This window comes from Nuphar pumila, chromosome 6 (genome assembly GCF_984573655.1).
Source record: "Nuphar pumila chromosome 6, dmNupPumi1.hap1.1, whole genome shotgun sequence".
In the NCBI taxonomy this organism is placed as follows: Eukaryota; Viridiplantae; Streptophyta; class Magnoliopsida; order Nymphaeales; family Nymphaeaceae; genus Nuphar; species Nuphar pumila.
Window position 1 is genome coordinate 117,679,019 of NC_143254.1, and position 18,696 is coordinate 117,697,714.

An 18,696-nucleotide genomic window follows, 5' to 3' on the forward strand; every position below is an offset into this window, starting at 1 on the left:
GAGTTCAAACAAAGTATGTCTGACTACTCTCTTTTCATTTACAGCAAGAGTAATAGCCTATAGTCATTTTGGTATATGTAGATGATATTATAATAACAAGGGATCATGAAGGTGAGATAAAACGCATACTACAAGAGATGGGCTTCATCGTTAACAATCCAATGGAACTTAGATGTGTGACCAGGCAGCTATTCACATTGGAGCAAACCCAGTGTTTCATGAGCGTACAAAACATATAGAAGTTGACTGTCATTACGTTCGGGAACACGTTCAAAGTAAGACTATTGTTACACCTTATGTTCACAGCGATGAACAACTGGCCGACGTGTTTACTAAAGCTGGGACTATAGAAAAGTTCAAAAATATTGTTAAGAAGCTGGGATTGATGGAGGTCAGTCTAACAGTTTGAGGGGGAGATTGTTAGATTTCCGGCATCTGGGTGAACTCGACGTGATCCATATCAGATCCTGCATAACCGTCGAGTAGATATGCTACTACTTCTCCCTTATCGAGTTTGTTACAAACTCTTTTGTATCAGTTATCCTGATTTTCCTCCGATTCTTCTCCCGTGTTCTCTATTTATATTTTTAACTGTATGTACCACGAGGAATATACAAGAAAGTAGAGAGTTGATTTACTGTGGACGCAGACCTCTTAAGGTCGAACCACATATTTTGTCTTTGAGCTTTGTTCTCTTTACCTTATTTCATATGCTCGGTGTTTAACACTCTGTGCATGTACTTTTTTAGAAGGGTGTAGATTCAAAGTTGCAACCACTAAGGACACCAGAGACATCGTACATGCTCTAACCGTAGTCAAAGCATAGTCTAGTGCACGTTGGCAATGAAAATAAATCTAACAATAAAGTGTATAAAGATCATGATAAGAAAAAGGGACGCCAGAGACATTATACACGCTCTAACTGGCTTACGACATCCAATCAATTTTGACTCTTAGACGATATTGAACTAGAGTCGGCTACCTGATCCATCTATGCATACCCTGATGTTGAAACTCAACCACCACTTTACTGCTCCTGCTGCCCTTCATTCATTCACATTTGCACAAGTGAATGGCTACAACTACAACTAGGGCTGACAAAAGAGCTGAATGAACCAAGCATGAGATGTTGAAGCTCAGCTCTTTTTTACGGCGAGTTGAGCCAAGCTCTACCTTTTGATGAGATCAAACTGGCTTGTTTACAAAAAAATACATTTTTAAAAGATGAAAGTAATAGGAATTGAACTCTAGATCTATTGAACAAAGCTCAAGCCGAGTCATTTGCAGATAAAATACATTGTTTCAAAGGTGGAAGCAATAAGATTTGAGGTTTTGAACTCTAAATCTATTGCCAGCAAGCCAAACACTTTGATCATTTATTTTACACTACACTATGTGATATCACAAGTCGCACATTTTGGTGATTTATATTACACTACACTATGTGATATAGAATATCTCTAGAATTTATTACTACTTAATGAGCCTATATGAGCAGAGAAGAGCCGAACACCTGTTCATGCTCAGCTTGGCTGAGCCTATTTATGAGTTCAAACGTGCCGAGCACAAGTAGAATTACGACTGGCTCATCTCGGTCCCCAGCCCTAGCTACAAGATTTTCTACCGATGCTGAATCCTTAAATCAAAGCATGAATAATAGAAGCAGATAACAAGAACCAAAAATGATCAATCGAGATTTCTTAAATTCATTAAAACTGGCCAATTATAAGATCAAGACATGCATGTTCAGATCATCAACTCAACCAAGTCATGCCATCCCTAATGGCAGGGCAACTTGACAACTGCCTTGGGTGCTCAAAAACCTATGCAAAAAGATCAATACCCCAGAATATGGCAGGTTGATTGGTACGAAGTTTGAGATCCCTTTGCTTAATGGTACTAATGTCATCAGCAGATATCTCGAAATCAAAGACTTCAATGTTTTCCTTCAATCTCTCAATCTTTGAAGTCTTGGGAATGACAACAGTGCTCCGCTGTATGCCCCACCGAAGCACCAACTGAGCTGCAGTCTTATTGTACTTCTTGGCTAGATTCTGCTCACACAGTGCATGCAGAATATTAGCAATTTATCATCATGAAGGCAAGGCAAAAAGACTCAACGCAGGCTACTCTATCTGGCTTCATATCAAACAAAGCCAAGGGGCAAAGAAAGCTATCAACTAATTATAAGCATCTGCGAGCCTCAGATGAACTGGTGTGGAGTGGGTGGCTGCTGATGCAGCATTGGGCCTACACCCAGATCTGAGGCATTCAAACAACACATCTCGGATCCTCACATTTTGAGGATCTGAGATATACATTTCAAAGGGAAATACATGGTTCTGTAGCCCAACTTTGTGCTTCGCAGGGTCGCGGGCCAGAGATCCTCGGTTCTCAAATCCAAGGACCTCCAATCCAATCAGTCGGATCTGAGAAGGAATTAATATCAAAACATTCCAAAGTGATGAGGTTCATGGACAAGCTGTTACCATACAGTTAAAGCATTATAGTTGCTCATCCATGGATTCAGCCCATTGACCCCTTTCAGAGTGTTTTCTTGTTTTTCTTTTCTTTTCAAACCTTTTTTTTATAAAGAACAGGAAACAAATCATACCATAAGGACAGGATCTTCTAAGCAAGATACAGAACCAAACCACGCTGTATTGGCTGCAGCACCACCAAGAGGAGTATGAGCAGTGACACAGATCCCATGCTTTTGGCAGAACTTCACAAGATCTTCACGCTGGAAGTAAGGGTGAGTCTCTATCTGGTTCACTGCAGGTTTCACTTTTGAGTAAGCAAGGCAATCCCTTGTCAAGAAGATGTCATAATTGCTGCATAAACATCAAGCCCAACATGGTTACCAATTGTGGAATATGAAACTCAATTTTATGATACCCAATGATGCCAAAACTTGATATCCTTAGTTCTCCCCTCAAGAACAGGTGCAGAGCTTCACTTTACTATGAGTACTTTGAGACTATTAAGACATTGGGCCTGGAATAGCTCCAAGGCAAGTTGAGTCCACATCTCAGTTCACTAGCAACAGAAATAAAGATGAACCACTTAGGTTTTGAACAGCTGGCAGAGTTAATCCACCAGTATTCCAGCCACTAGTCATGGTTAGTCCAGACAACTTTATTAGCTGCCCGTTTTCTAAATCTCAAATAACAAAAGGTTTGGGAGTTTGATGCTGGCAATCTGAGACTGTTACATTCCTGAAAATTTGGAACTCTTACCTGATACCAATGCTACGTACTAAACCCATGGAAACTAAATCTTCCATTGCATGCCAGGTGGTTTCCAAGGATACGGTAGTGTCTATCTCAAGCACACCATTGGCATCCAAAGCACTGTCTGTTGTTCCAACTCCTGCATTCCATGAAAATATAAAAGATGAAGCTCAAAAGGCTTATGGAATAAGGAAAGCTATGAAAACCTGAGCTGAATATAATGCCTGCAATAAATTCCACATGTTAATTGGTGGGACTGCATCAAATATTGTACACCCAACCCATCAGATGCATAGAATCATGGTCATATAGCAACAGAAGTTTCATGCAACGCAATTGGCTGTCAACTTGGCCATTGTTTAAGCTTGATAGCAAGGAATCCACTAACCAACCTGTATGTTTTGTAGCTATGGGAAAGTGAACGAGGTATAAATCTAAATAATCTAGCCTGAGTTTCTTCAAGCTGTCTTTGCATGCCTCAAGAACATGTCCATGATCTGAATTCCAGAGCTGTGATTGGAACCAATGAAACAATTCATCACTTGAAATATCACATGTGATCAAACGTGAAGAAAATCAATGAGGTTAACAAGGTAAACTTGAATAATTAAATAACAGTTCGGCACCAACCTTAGTGGTTATGAAAAGATCTTCCCTTTTGACAAGCCCTTGCTGAAAGGCCAATTCAAGTGCCTCACCCACTTCTGCTTCATTCTTATAGTCAGCTGAAATCAGAGTCATGTAATGTTATACCAAGTTAAAAAGGATTTATAAATTTGAAGCTGCAACCTTTCAAACATACTAGAAGTCATAGCATAAAGGTTTCAAAAGTCCATATAAATATTAAGCACATTTTAGTAGATTGAAAGAGTACTTAAAGGAAGAAAAAGGCTGAAGTCTGCACAGATATTGCTATAACCAAATCCCACCTAATTAGATCCAGGATTATTGAATCTGAACAGAGACTCAGATTGGGAGATTTAGAGACAAATTTAATCTAGGCAGCCCCAAATTAGTACACAGTATCACACATGAAAAGCAGAGAACCGTGTTATCAAAACAGCAATGTCACGATTCCCAATTAGGAAAGTTGTGCAGTCCCCTTTCTATTATATATCAAAACAATTACTGTAATAGCGCGCATTTTCACACTTAGCCAAATTTGAGATTTTCAAAAATTTGGCTAAGTCTGGGAGAAAAATCGTTTGAAGCCTCATTTTAAGACCGATGTTTTTGAGTCTGGGCTTAGCCCAGGTCTCATCGACAAGGTCGAGGCGAGCCAATCGAAGGGTGAGATAGAGTTTTATTTTCGACATTTTAATTCAAATGAAATTCGGGTTATTTTTTGGCAAAATTCGGAATTTGATATTCATGTAATATGTCATTGGAAACGTCTCAGAATTCTGAGCGCAATGATATTTTATTTTTCTGAATTCGAGTTCTGGTTGGCCCGAAAATCGTACTTTTTTAAAAATTGAGCAGTTTGTCGAACTAGATCTGAAGTTGGATCAGATCGGATCTAATGGTTTTGATCCAAATTAATATGGATCTGGACTCTATCCATGACCCATATTAATCTGGATTTAGTCCAGTCCAAAATCTATTTGGATTTCTGAAGATGGATTTGGATTTGGATTTGACCAAATCCAAACGCAACATTTTTCTAGTTTTAAATTCAATAAAAAGCTTTAATTTTGAGTTTAATAGGGTTAAGAAGCCTTTTGGTTTAATTTGGCTATTTTTGGAAGCTTTTAGATATTTTTAATTAATTAATATAATTTAATTAATTAATATAATTTAATTAATTAATTAATTAAATTATATTAATTCTGAATTTTATTTTAGGGCTGAGTAGGACTTCTTAAAAAAGTCCTTATTCTTACCTAAGAGAGACTTTTAAAAGAATTGGAAAGTTTTAAAGAAAAAAGTCAACAAAGAGGAGTTTCAAAAAAATTATTGGAAACAAGAGAGAGAGTTCCAAATTTTTGGAAACTCTCATTCTCCATACCTTTTAGAGAGGGCTAGAGAAGGGGGGGGCGTCATCTCTCTCTCTCTCTCTCTCTCTATATATATATATATATATATATATATATATATATATATATAGGGGAAAGGAAAGAAAGAAAAGAGAAAGAAGAGAGAGAAAAAGGGAAAGGAAGAGAGGAAGGAAGAAGAAGGAGGGCTTTCTTCTCCAGCCCATCCGGTCTTTCCACAATTGTTTCTCATTGTTCTTTTAATTTTTGCAAAGGTACGGGTCTTTCTCTTGTTCCGAATGAGAAAAAGAGTATGGATTCGATTTTCATGCGGTATTTTAGTAGAAATCCACATGGAAGAGCAAATCTGAATATTTACTCTTCGATCCATGGTTAAAATTTATGTATTTTCATATTTTTAGAAAATTTGTTTTAGGATATATATATATATATATATATATTGGATGAGCCGTCAATCTAGTGGGTTAGTACTTTAAATTAATTTCTGAGCAAGCCAAATCCCTTGTGAAAACAGAAATCGTGTTTTAGGGATTCATAAAAAAACAGTGTTAAGTAACATGTTTAGGTTACTTCCTGAAATCATGCGAAATATTAACTGCAAAATTTAGAATGAGTATGTTCTAGATGATGGGTCCATTAAAGCATGATTGGGGATTTTAGTATTCTTCAACATTGTTAAGCATAAGGCCCCAAGGACATGATATTCGACCATGTGAACCACTAGCTGTGCATACTTATGCTTATTTCCTGTGCATGAGCATGCTTATTTCCTACACATACGTATGCTTATTCCCTGCACATAGCTATGTTGATGCACTTTAAAAAAAAAAGGAAATATATATATATATATATATATATATATATATATATTAGCAAGTGAGTCTCAGTAGGGAGCCACTAGTGGCCCGGTCGGCAGACCAGTCGAGCTCTGCTCGGCTGGCCCACCCCGACCAGACCCACTCCTAGTGTTGGTTGGCCTGTCAGGCCTGGCGTTCAGCTGGCCTGGCTCGCCAGGCCAGCCGAGCTTGCTGCACCCAGCCGAGTGGGGCTCGGTTGAGCAGTTTTCAACAAAAACATTTTAGCTCGCTGGCTTGCCGACCCAGTTGAACCAGGTTTAGCTGGACGACAGCATGACCTGTCAGGCCCAGCCGAACCTGGTTCGGCTGGGCAGGTGCTGGGCCATTAGTTCTCAAAAAAAAAAAGGAAACACGTTATATATATATATATATATATATATATATATATATATATATATATATATATGTTAGTATAGTTTTGCCTAGGTTACACTAATTTTTTTATGTACATATTCATGTTTAAGTGTTCAATTGGTTCGTATATGATGATTATTTAGAAGCAGATTTGATGAATGTTTATGTATCCTATCATGTCTAGTTACAATGTGATTAAAATATATATGTCACGAAGGATTGTTAGGCATGCATTCATGTTAGCAATGTCACAGAAATGGTTATGGGTGCTACCATGATTTGGCTAAACATGTAATTATTTTTTGTTGTCGTCGTCCAAGTTGTTTTCAAATGCTTAAATTTAATATCCTATGTTGTGGTAAAAGTTTTAATCATATGGTTGTTTTCTTATGCATGAGCATTCATGGAATTGATACGAGTTTACATGTAAGTGATTGCATGATGTGTTCACATATTTTAATTAAAAGAGGTCATGATTTAAAGCATGCATTTGACATGAAGTAATGCATTTGACAAGAATATGTGAATCAAATGAAAGCATGCAATGAATATGAAGTTGCGAACCCATGCACATGCATATTACTGTTTTATGCACATCTTTACATGGCACATATGAATGCGCATTGTGAAGCATTCAAAAGTAATGCATTGTGGTATGTTATTCATGATTTTTGCATATGATGCATTGATGATCGAAATGAGTCATCGCAGGCCTAGAGAACAAGAGCTTTGGTTTGCCCCCTCTTTATTTATTTTAAATGCATCGCAAAAATCATATTAATATATTGCACTGTTCTATGATTTTCTGCGGGCGGTGATCCCGTGATGGTTCTCCCAAGAGAATATGCAAGCTTTTGCCTTTATTTGCATGTTGAATTATAAATTAAAAAAAAATGATTAATAATAATCAGATAAAAATAAAAAAACAGTGTAATATACGTTCTGAGATTTTCCGTCGAAAGAATGAAAATCTTAGAGTTTCGGTTTTAAGGGATCACGAGGATACAAAAACTCTGTGTACATTATTGATTACCCCGAAACCTGATATTGAGGTTCTTTCTCCTGGCCACAGTTTTAGGGAGAGTCTGCCACTTTACCTGGGGGTGGTGTATAGACACAACTGTTGTTTTGTTATACCAAGAAAGTGACACTATTGGATAGGGAGGTCCTTAGTGTCCCGACATTAGATGTGGAGGTTTAATGTTCTGAAGGTGATTCAATCGAGGGCTAAGTTTGAAACCCAATAATAAAATATAACTTGCGTGCTAAGTTACCCTGAGAACCTTACTTGTGTGAAAGTATCTCCAACAAGATACTACGAACAATATTACAATATTCTTGAAATAAATGTGTATACAAACGCCCAACAAGAACACTTGTGCACACAATGCACAACACAAACTCACAAATGCACAAATACGAACTCAAAAGTCATAAGTTTCACTAACACAAGCTTGGGCTATAATCCCAAAGCCTTACAAATACAAGGGGAGAAGCCCTTATTTATAGGGCAAGAGAGAGCCTTGGGAGAGGCTCCACACATAGTCGTTGGAGCCCCTCCAACGATCACAAATGTGACCGTTGGAGGGGGTCTAATGACTAGTGTGTTGGCCCCCCCAAGATAAGGCATATTGTACAAAAAAATAAAAAAAGATTTAAGGAAAAAGAAAAAGAAATTGTAAAAAGAAATTACAATCATATTCAAGAAATTGAATGTGCATAAAAAGACTAAATTACCCCTACGACTACTATTAGAAGAAATATATATTTTATATATATAATAAGTAAATACATATACATATATATTAATATATGTATATATATTACTTTATATATAAAATATATATATATATAACATTACATGATTTGATTACATAATTTAACAACTTGACCTCAGGAATTTTACCAGTTTGGTGTATCCGCGAGCAACGGTAATAAAAAAAGAAACTTAAATTGCATGCATTCTAATAGGGGCATACATATAATAAGAGAACTTGATCAAAGATAATAAAGTATTCATGCATGTGCACAGACATTATGCATTTTCTTGTTATGCATTAGATCATGCATATTTACTTGTTTTCCTATTAGTCTTGTATGATTGAGTGCATGATATTATATCATGTTGCATGCTGAATGTTCTAAATGTTTATCTGAACCATGTTCTTAGTGCAATAGTATTCTTCTAAAATATTGCATGAATTTTTACATGTATTCTTTATACTCATTTGTTTCATTAGAGGGATTCTCGTACACAGAAATCCTCAGATTTCTAACACTCCTACTTTTATGGTTTTCACAGCCTCAGGGGATTAGTGAAGTGACTCGCTTCTGGGAGAGCTACGAGTGCTACACGTTTGCTAGACAGCGTGACTCTGCTTTTCTTTACATTTAATTGTCTATGCACTCTAATTTTATTATGCAATTGTCTTGAGACCACTATTATAACTTAATTAATAAAATTTTGGCTTGTTATGGTATTGATAATAAATGTAAGATCCTTGGTGTTTTGTTTGGTTATCCAACTGTAAGTGAAACTGTAAAGGCCTCGAGTCTCTAGGAAGATTTCTACAATGGTTTAAAACAGTGTTTTAAAACTCGCTGAGTCAACTCGTTGACTCGGCTCGGCTCGCCCCTCCAGCGAGTCAACCCGGCAAGGCAAACTCGGTTTGCAAAAACTCGGGCTTGACTCGGCCTGACTCGGCTTGACTCGGCTTGACTCGGCCTGACTCGACTTGACTCGGCTTGACTCGGCCTGACTCGGGCGAGTTTTGGGATGTTTGAAATTTGTTTTTTGAGTTTCAAATTACAGTTTCGAAATATAAAAGTACATATATTTTAACAAGGGTTACCCCCAGATTTTGTATAAAAAAAAAAATAAAAATCATTTAAAGATAAAAAAGCATTTAAATCCATAGAATAAAATCGCCATGTTGTTCGAACTACTGTTCACCCTGTGTTACTGTTATCAACTTATTTTAGCAAAATATTTTAATGAAATGATTCTCACTATATATGGCTGGTCAACTGTGCCTATGGGAAGTCACATTTAGGTATCATCATCCATTTGTTATGTGAACAAGCATTGTACATATTCAAATATTAGTAGTCTTTTTATAGTTGTGCCATTAATATATTTCCTGCATAGTTCTATACATGAGAAAATTGCTTATTTATGTTGATATTGGGCATTCTGTAAACTTTCAATATGCACATATATCCCTGTTTTACATTTATGGATTTGTTAGAGAGGGAATTAAAACTTTTAAAACAAGCTAGCATATATGATTGGCCATTTTAGGAACCTTAGGTAGTAGCAGACTGAACTCATGGTGACCAAATCCTCTAATTCAAGTCATGAATTAGTCAAAGTGCTTGTATAGATATCAAATTCAATTATTCAAGCAAACCTCTATAGCTCTTTGGAGTTGTTTTTATATTCTTACAGACATTTGGAGACTATGTTTACTCAAAAACATGGTTTCAGACAAATTACATATTGTTTTTCTTTTAAAATCAAAAATTAACAAAACCCGGTCTGAGTCACCGAGTTGACCCGCTGAGTCACGAGTCAATAAAGAACGAGTCGAGTTCCGAGTCACGGGTTTTAAAACCTTGGTTTAAAAACAAAATCTGCACTTTTCTTGGGTATGAGTTGGGGTTGTTATAGTTACACAAGACAAATTACATAAGTACCCCTCTTTAGTAATACAAGGATAATAAAATAATAGGGGTACAAAATGAATAATAGAAAAATATAATTACAGCAAATTACAAACATGAATCTCGATCAGATTTGGACCAAAATAAATTGATTCAATTATCCAGCAATCAAATATCATGTCATGCCAATAGCCTCCTGAAGTTGTGCATAGAGTTTCCTTGAAGTTTGGGAGTAGTTTCTTGCTACTCCATGATAAAAAAAAATCTCAGCAACAAAAACATAATGACCAGAGATAGACTTGCTTTCATTTGGATCACCAGCCCAGTTTACATCTAAGAAAGCCACCACCTCTAGAACATCGCTTGTGTTCTCTTTTTATAGACCAATGCATCCCCCAGAGTACCTTTCAAGTATCTCAAAATTGTTTTCAGAGACCCTATGTGTCTATTCTTGGGTTCATGCATAAACTGAGATTCTTGATTCATAACATATACAATATCTAATTTCCAACAATACTATAATGAGAAAGATCTACATATAAATCACCTTTCTTCTGCACTTAAGTATCGATGAATAACACTTGGAGTATATAAAGGTTTGCAATCTTTGATACTTGTTGTTGCCAACAAATCAAGGCTATACTTGTGTTGAGACAATATAAGGTGATCTCCTTGTTTGTCCAACTCCACACCAAGGAAATACTTCAACCTTCCCAAATCCTTCATTTTAAATCTCTTCCTTAAGAGCTCTTTAACTTGAGCAATGTGCCTCTCTGAGCTGCCTATAACAATGATATCATCAGCGTATATCAAGAGCAAAGTGGTAAATCCTTTACCTTTATAGAGAAACAACAAATGATCAAGAGAGAAGACTTACAAAAACTATGTTTTTAAATCTCTAGCAAGAAGCTCTCAAACCAAGAACGCAAGGCTTGCATAAAACTATAAATTGCCCTCTTTAACTTGCAAATATATGAGTTTGGCTTTCTTTTACTATATCAAGGGGGTTACTCCATGTAAACCTCTTCTTTAAGGTCACCATGTAAAAAGGCATTCTTAACATCTAGTTGGCTTAATGACAATCTATGTTTCACTACTAAGGACAGAGTGACACTCATTGTCATTTTTTTAACAATCGAACTGAATGTTTCATCGTAATCAAAGTCATACTCCTAAGTGAATCCCCTGGCCACAAGCCTAATCACGTATCTTTCTATGTTTCCAGCAGGTTTATAGTTGATTTTATAAACCCATTTGAAACCAACCATATTCTTATCCACCGGTCTTCTCACCACTTTCCAAGTCTGACGCTCATATAAGGCTTGTTAGAATCAGGGTTACAGGAAGTGCCATAGGACTGTTAAGATTAATGTAATATAAGTATATATATAATATATATGGGAGACAAGTCAAAGCTACTTTGACTTGCTCCCAACGGCTATAACTCTAGCCATTGGGAGCTAGTCAAACTAGAATTTTAGCCATTGGGAGCTCTTTCTCATTCTTTAATGAGAGAGGTCTTCTCCTCTTTATTCCACTTCTCTTCTTCTCTCCTCTATTTTTCTCTATAAATATGGGTGGATGTGTGCCTTTGTAATGGGAGAGAGTGATGGGTAGTTCTAGATATTTTTAGTGTTCTTGAGTGTATTTTGTAGTGAGGTTTTCATGTATTTATTTTTAGGATTCAAATATGGATTCTTTTGATGGAGGTAGCCCATAAATTGTAGTTCTTTACATCAAATTTTATTGGAACTACCATCATCACTTCTTTTTTGCCATAGAACCAAGTAATAAAAAACAAGAGAAAATAAAGAGGAAGAGAACTAAATACATGAGCAAACTTTAAAGTCTTTTTGAAGCACCAATGTCTCTATGCATTCATAAGAAGACCAATCTTCAAGAAGGTTGGTAGGCACGTTTCTCGATGCATGGTCCAATCTTTATGCCACCTTAAAATACACTTGAGAAAAAGTTGAATAACACTAAGGAGTCGATAGGATCTGATACCATGTCACAAACTGAAATATATGCTTTGGTGTGCCACTTATGGGCAAGAGAACACTTAGAGAATATGACCTCTTTTGGGTTAACACATGAAAACACAAGAATAAGCCACTAAGAGCTGAGAACATACATAAAAATAATAAATATTATTGGGGAATAATCTCTTGAAAAAGTGTTAGAAATGAGAGGGGGCAGACCCCCACCATCATATACAAGAGGGAGCTCTTAGAGAGCCGTTGGGTTGGCTAGAAATCTAGTTGTTGGGTAGGGTCCAATGACTCGGTTAATTCCCAAAAAGCCCATGAAGGCTGGGAATTATTATATTCAAAAGAATAAAATAAAAATGGAAAAATGAAAATAAAAAACATTTATTTTTGGTGTACATGAGAAAATACCAAAATACCCCTAAACTACGAATATACAGAAATGCATATGTAAACATATATATACATAAATGTATACATATATGTTTACATTTAACACCGCCTACTCTCTCATTGTAGGCCCAAGTGAATGTACATACATATCACTTATTATTCTAATACGTGCTTAAACAATAATTTCTCTTTTATAATTTTAATAGCCTCCACTGGGCACCCGCACGTATGTTTTCAATTAACCCATCATAAGGGTTACCGAACACCCATTTGCGGCACCATTACTTTTCAATTCGATTGACCTCACAGAAGGTCATGAGCATCCATCTAGGCTCGAATCACGCATCTTTTCGATACAATATCCATGGACATGGCATGTATGCCATATTATCGTGCCTAAGCACAAGCAACACCTTCATAAGCATGATTCAGCAATATGCATTTATATATTATCCATTTTCATGCTATCAATCTCATGCATATGCATTTCCGATATCATGCAAGGCATATAATCAGTGTCAGACATTGCATATTTTAAAATTATGCAATAGAGTGTCATGCATTTGCTTATTTCCAGTTCTATCAACAAACATAACATGATTACATTTATTTCCTGTGCATTACAACGCAAAAAGGCCTCTCTTTGGACTACTAAGCACTTAACAACGCATCACCAGCGAAGTTATTATGAAAACAGGTCTCCCAGCTTGTTCTCAGGGTGATTCATTTGAATCCCCGGCTTGACAGCCTTTATCGAAGTTCAAAACATCAAGAACTCATGACTAGATACCCAAGAGTTGACTCTTCGGGGATCAGGGGTCGACTCATCTGAGTCAGGAACAAAATAGCATAAACATATCAATTTTCACAGCAAGGATTGACTCTCTGAACTTGGAGGGTCAACTCATTGTGTTTTGGGGTCAAATGCCCACTTAACAAGGGTTGGGGTCAACTCTCTAAAGTCAGAGGGTCAACTCATTGTGTTCCAGAGTCAAAACCAACAAAAACAAGAGTGGGAGGTCAACTCTTCATTTTTGAGGGTCGGCCCATCTTATGAAGGAGTCGACTCTATGTAAGCAGAGGGTCGACTCTGCTTAAAAGCAAAGGGTTCTACCTTCTAACCAAGGTCACCGGATGCGCCATACGACCTGGGGAAGTGCGCTTTCCTGAAATGTGTTTCGAAAGTGTGAAACGTGCTGCTTCCGAAATGTGTTAGGAAGCGCCAAAAAAAATTGGAAACTCACTTACCCTTCAAGGGAAGCTCGCTTCCCGTTCTTCTTCTTCTTCTTCTTCTTCTTCTTTTGTTTTTTTCTTCTTATTTTTCTTTCTTTTTTTTCTTTTTTCGTTTCCACCTCTCTTCCAAGGTCGCTTCCGGTTCGCTTCCTAGGTCGCTTTCGATTCGCTTCTCTTCTCACTTCCGAGACTTCTTGGTTCGCTTCTAAGTCGTCTTGCGCTTCCTAAAATCTTGGAAGTGCCTCACTTCCCCCTTTTTCTTCCTTTATCGTTGCTCCCACTTTCCCTACTAGCAACTCTGCTTCTAACACAGCAATGGTCGACTCTTGAATTTTGAGGGTCGACTCTGCTGTTGTCAGGGGGCATATACCCAGGGCAGCACGAGGGTTTACTCTCAAAAACCAGAGGGTCGACTCTTCTGGCCTTCACAACCTAAACAAAAAGCAGCAAGGGTCGACTCTTTTTATATAGTCAAGTCTTGCATTTCCATCTTTCTTGTAACTCGATTTTCGCCAAGTTTCACATATCGATTCTTTATCCAAACGGACATATGAGTTGCATAAACATTCACAACCTGATAAAACAATACAACAATAGTATATTCCGAAGAAATGGAGCAAAGGTCGTTTAAAATAAACATACATTAGTTCTTAAAACGTATGTACATTTACAAAATGAAAATGAAATCTTTTCGCAATGTTTCTCATAAGTAAACCTTGTAAAAATCATCTAGCATGAAGAGCCTAACGCTCACGCAGTCTATACCTATGCATACAAATTCGGTCAAGGTAAACCTAGCCCGATTAATGCTTGGTTGTTTTCATTCTTAACGCGAACAACACCACCAAGCTCGATGGATCATCACACGAAGGTTGTGGTGACTGCGGGAGGTCGTGGCTGGTGCAGTAGGCCTCTGGTGAGCTTCCAAACTAAGAGAAATAGAGGGTGGGAAGGTAACCTCCCACCGCTGGTTCCTAACATAGAGGAAGAAGAGAGGTGAAGTAAATTGTCCTCCCTTTCTGTCTGGCTAAACAGAGAAAGAGAGAGAGTTGGTGAAGTGAGAGGGGTTGCTACAATATTTATAGGCAGAGGGACTCGGGTAAGAAGCAACCCGAACAAGAAATAAAGGCAAGGGGTTATATGAACGTAATATGGGAGGAAGAGATTCCAACAATAAGATGATGATGAAAAGAGCGTAGGGGAGGGGTGCTAGGCAAGGAGTGATGATGATAATCAAAACCCAAAAACCCTAGGAGTTTAAGCAAAACGGTGGGGGAGGGGGTGAGGTGGCAGTGAGGTGTCAACCCGACACACATACACACGCACACAGCAGGGGGTCAACTCTTCTGAGCAAGGAGTCGACCCACGTGGTCCCTTATGCCCTACAACATCAAAACACCAAAGGGGGTCGAATCTCTTTACAGAGGGTCAACCCTAAGGGGTCATTTTCAAGCAAGGGGTTGACTCTTTACAGAGGGTCGACCATTTTTGGTTAAATGTCCACTAGAACTTGTCGGGGGTGCTCCGAACTCATTTCAACTCCGATTTTGACAAAACGAATATTGTTTTCTTCGAAATTTTGATATGAACGCAACCATATACTCAAAATCATAAAATATGATTCAGAATTTCTATTATATCTCATTTAACTATTTAACCAAAAATTTGCAGGTATCACAAGAGTAGAGTTTTTGAACCATTTTATCAGCTTGAAAACAAGCAAGAAAATATATAGAAAGATCTCTGCATTTGATCCAATGCAACTTTTATTTTTTATTCCATAATGATCATTACCTGAATCAAGTTTCAGAATAGCTCAATAAGCAGAGAGATGAGACAGATTAACTCTCTTCAGTCTTAACTGTATCTAGAAAAAAGGGATATCGCATGCAAACTTGAATTTTTCTAGCACCAACTAAAGGCAAACACCAGAGAGTTTATTGTGATAGAGATATGATTAATCAAACAAAACTTGCCTACAATTGGAAAAACTAAAGGCTCAGTTAATTCTAATCTCTAAGAAAGTGCACCAGAAAAGATAAAAAGAAAAAAAAAGTTGCATATTCTTTATTGCATAAGAAGATACAAACCAGAGAAGGTTATAGGGAATTCTCTAATGAGCAGCTGGAAAAGTTTAACGGTTACAAACTGATAAGGATATAAAAAAGCAGGAGAATGTGAACTTAGCTTGAAAATGAACTCTAAGTCTCTCACACTGGTCCTAGATATAAAGAGAAGACATATCGATGCATTTAGTGGATGTATTTCATGTTAGGGAATATGATACTGGTTTGTTGAATACCGGATGTTTCTGGTTAGAAGCTGTCTACAGATTCCTGAGATTGAGGGAGGCTATAGAATTTGATGTTGGAAGAAATTCTATAAAATTAGCAATTCTTTTGGGCTTTATTACTTCATTCTTAAGATGTATCTTATTTTTTCAATGTACAAATATCATGTACCTAAGGAGTCGCAGGGGAAGGATATCAACAGGCTTAGACCTATTTCACTCCCAGGCAAAGTATGCAAAATTGTTCCAAATACTAGCAAGTAGGCCGAGGATGGTCCTACAGGACCACATGCGCCCCTCATAATGCGTGTTTACACTTTACTGAGGATGTCAAATTCAAGAATGTGGTATAATAGCGAATGACGCAATCCACTCTATTTTTATGAGAATGCGCCAGCCTTTTTGCTAAAGGTTGATCTCTACAAGGTTTGTGATGCTTTTTCTTTTAGAAGTCATGCAACATGTGAAGTTTGGCATTCGGTGGATTTTGTGGACTTGTCACTGCACAGATCTCAGACAATGTTAACGGTAAAAGAAGCTTGCTTGTTCAAGGCCCAGATGGGGGGCTTAAGCAAGGCAGAGCTCTATCCCCTCTGCTGTTCAATATTGCGTGGGAATGTTTAGCAATGCTGTTAAAGAAAGTTGTGACCTCGAGTTTGTTAAGGGCATCTTCCACTCGACATTCTTCTTCTAAAGCTAGTTCAATTTGCTGACTCTACCTTGATCTTTTGGGAAGTTAGACCAGAGAAAATGTATCCTACATAGATAATCCTGAATTTTTTTGAAATGCTATCAGAGCCTAACGATAAATGAAGAAAAATGTATCTTGGTTGACTTCAATCCTTCTTCAGATATGTTCTTTCGAGAAAAAAAAAAACTTCAGAGATGGATTTGGAGGCAGAGATCGTCTTTGGCTGCAAGAAAGGAGAGCCCCTCATGGAATATTTGGGTTCCAACTTTCTAGAGGCTGGGAGGACATGGAATCCAAAGTTCAGCAGAAAGTTCAGGTTCGGTCTGCTGAACAGGGCAATGCTAGGTCATTGGTGGTGGAGATTAGGGACTGAAGATGGCCCTTGGATACCAATCAATAATAAAAGCACATAGATTCTGAATGATGGTGATGATGGTGTTGATGAACAACACATGTACCATACAGATGAGCAACTCAGAAGAATAACCACCAATACTTCTTTGAATTATAGAATGGTTTGCTGTTAATGGTGGTGCTGATGATGATGATGACCACTTTGAGTATCATGCATAATCATCAATTTTGAAGAAGATTCATCTGTTACAACTTGAGAATTTTGGAATAGAGAGTAGTGGGGGTGATCTTTCAAAGTGAATAGTTTGTGTTGTTTGTACCTGCACAATCGAAGTGGCGATACCCAAACTTGATGGCGCTGAGGATGAGGTCCTTCATGGACTTCCCCTCCACACGCCACACCCCAAGACCAATGATGGGCATCTTGAACCCGCTGCTCAGCGTGATGGCCATGCTCTCTGCTTCAGCTTTCTTCCCTCTTCCCACACAAGCAAAGAGGAAAAAGAGTTTCCTCTCTCTCCTATATAAAAATGGAAACCATACCGAGTCGGTTAACCACGAACCGGTCTCCACAGAACTGCGCTAGCTGACGTTGATATGGTTGTATTTTTCGGAAAATATCGGCTACAGGGCTTTCAATTCCACAAGTTAAATCTTTATTTTTTTTAAATTGTTGTTATATCTGACTCTTCAAATGTGATCTAGTTTTTAGTATAAGCCAGTCTTTAGATCATGTTTTTCTCCAGTGTAAATCGAATTTTATGAAGGTTGATAATTTGTCCTAAGCCGAATTTTCAACCCTTGAAAAACCATATATTTTCATAAAAAAAAACGATGCAGCAATTCTTACTATTTTTACTATGCTGAACGCATTCATTGGAACAAATTTAGTCAAAAGGGCATGTTACTATGAGCATCAACTAAGTTGTTCGGAACCCAAGAACTAGCCACCATTTTCCTTATATTTTTTCATTTAATTTAAGGGCTACAGCCAGGAACCGTGAGATAAGCTGCTCATGGCTCAGCTAATGTTCGGTTAGTAAAGAGTTTGTTTGAATTTGTGAAATTGGCTTGGCAAGCTTTTATTTTAATTTATAACCCAAAGAAACCGCACCCCAACCTACTGTCGTCGTGCCGGCAGCGTAAAACTTCGAGGCTAGGGCCTTTGCCTCGAGGCCTATGTTATGCCTCGGTTTGCACAGGGGGGTGACGCCCATAAGAATCGAACCTTGACTACCGATCTAGCAGCCAAAGCCCCACCCCCACTACACCAACCCCTTGGGGCTGGCTTGGCAAGCTTGAGCATGAATAACAAATGTTCGACTTAGCTCAACTCTTATAGGCTTGTTAGTTAATAGTAAATATATTTTACATATATTTTATGTCATAGAGTTAACAAGTGTATAGCTTGCAATAGAGTTTAAATCCTATTTCTTACAAGTTTGAAACAATGATTCATTTTGCAAATGAGCCAGTTTGAATTTGGCTTTACTAGATTTAAGGATTAAAAACTATTATTCTCAGCTTTGAAATATATTTTTTGGTAAATGAGTTAGCTTGTGCTCGGCTTGTATAGCTTGACTTTTCATGAGCTCAGCTCGATACAGGAAGTGACCCAAGCTTGAACACCTTATGTTCAGTTTGTT

At 37.6% G+C, this 18,696-nt stretch overlaps 1 protein-coding gene across 1 annotated transcript; it reads right to left on the minus strand.

Moving 5' to 3' along the window:
- Nucleotides 1-1,683: 1,683 nt before the first annotated feature.
- LOC149835877 (NADP-dependent D-sorbitol-6-phosphate dehydrogenase-like) lies at nucleotides 1,684-17,617 on the minus strand. The gene is made up of 6 exons (XM_090008812.1): nucleotides 17,371-17,617; nucleotides 3,864-3,958; nucleotides 3,626-3,743; nucleotides 3,240-3,372; nucleotides 2,615-2,834; nucleotides 1,684-2,054 (listed from the first exon to the last, which is right to left on the minus strand). The coding sequence occupies exons 1-6, from the start codon at nucleotides 17,501-17,503 to the stop codon at nucleotides 1,824-1,826; spliced, it is 930 nt and encodes a 309-aa protein (XP_089864938.1). The 5' UTR covers nucleotides 17,504-17,617; the 3' UTR covers nucleotides 1,684-1,823.
- Nucleotides 17,618-18,696: the final 1,079 nt, after the last annotated feature.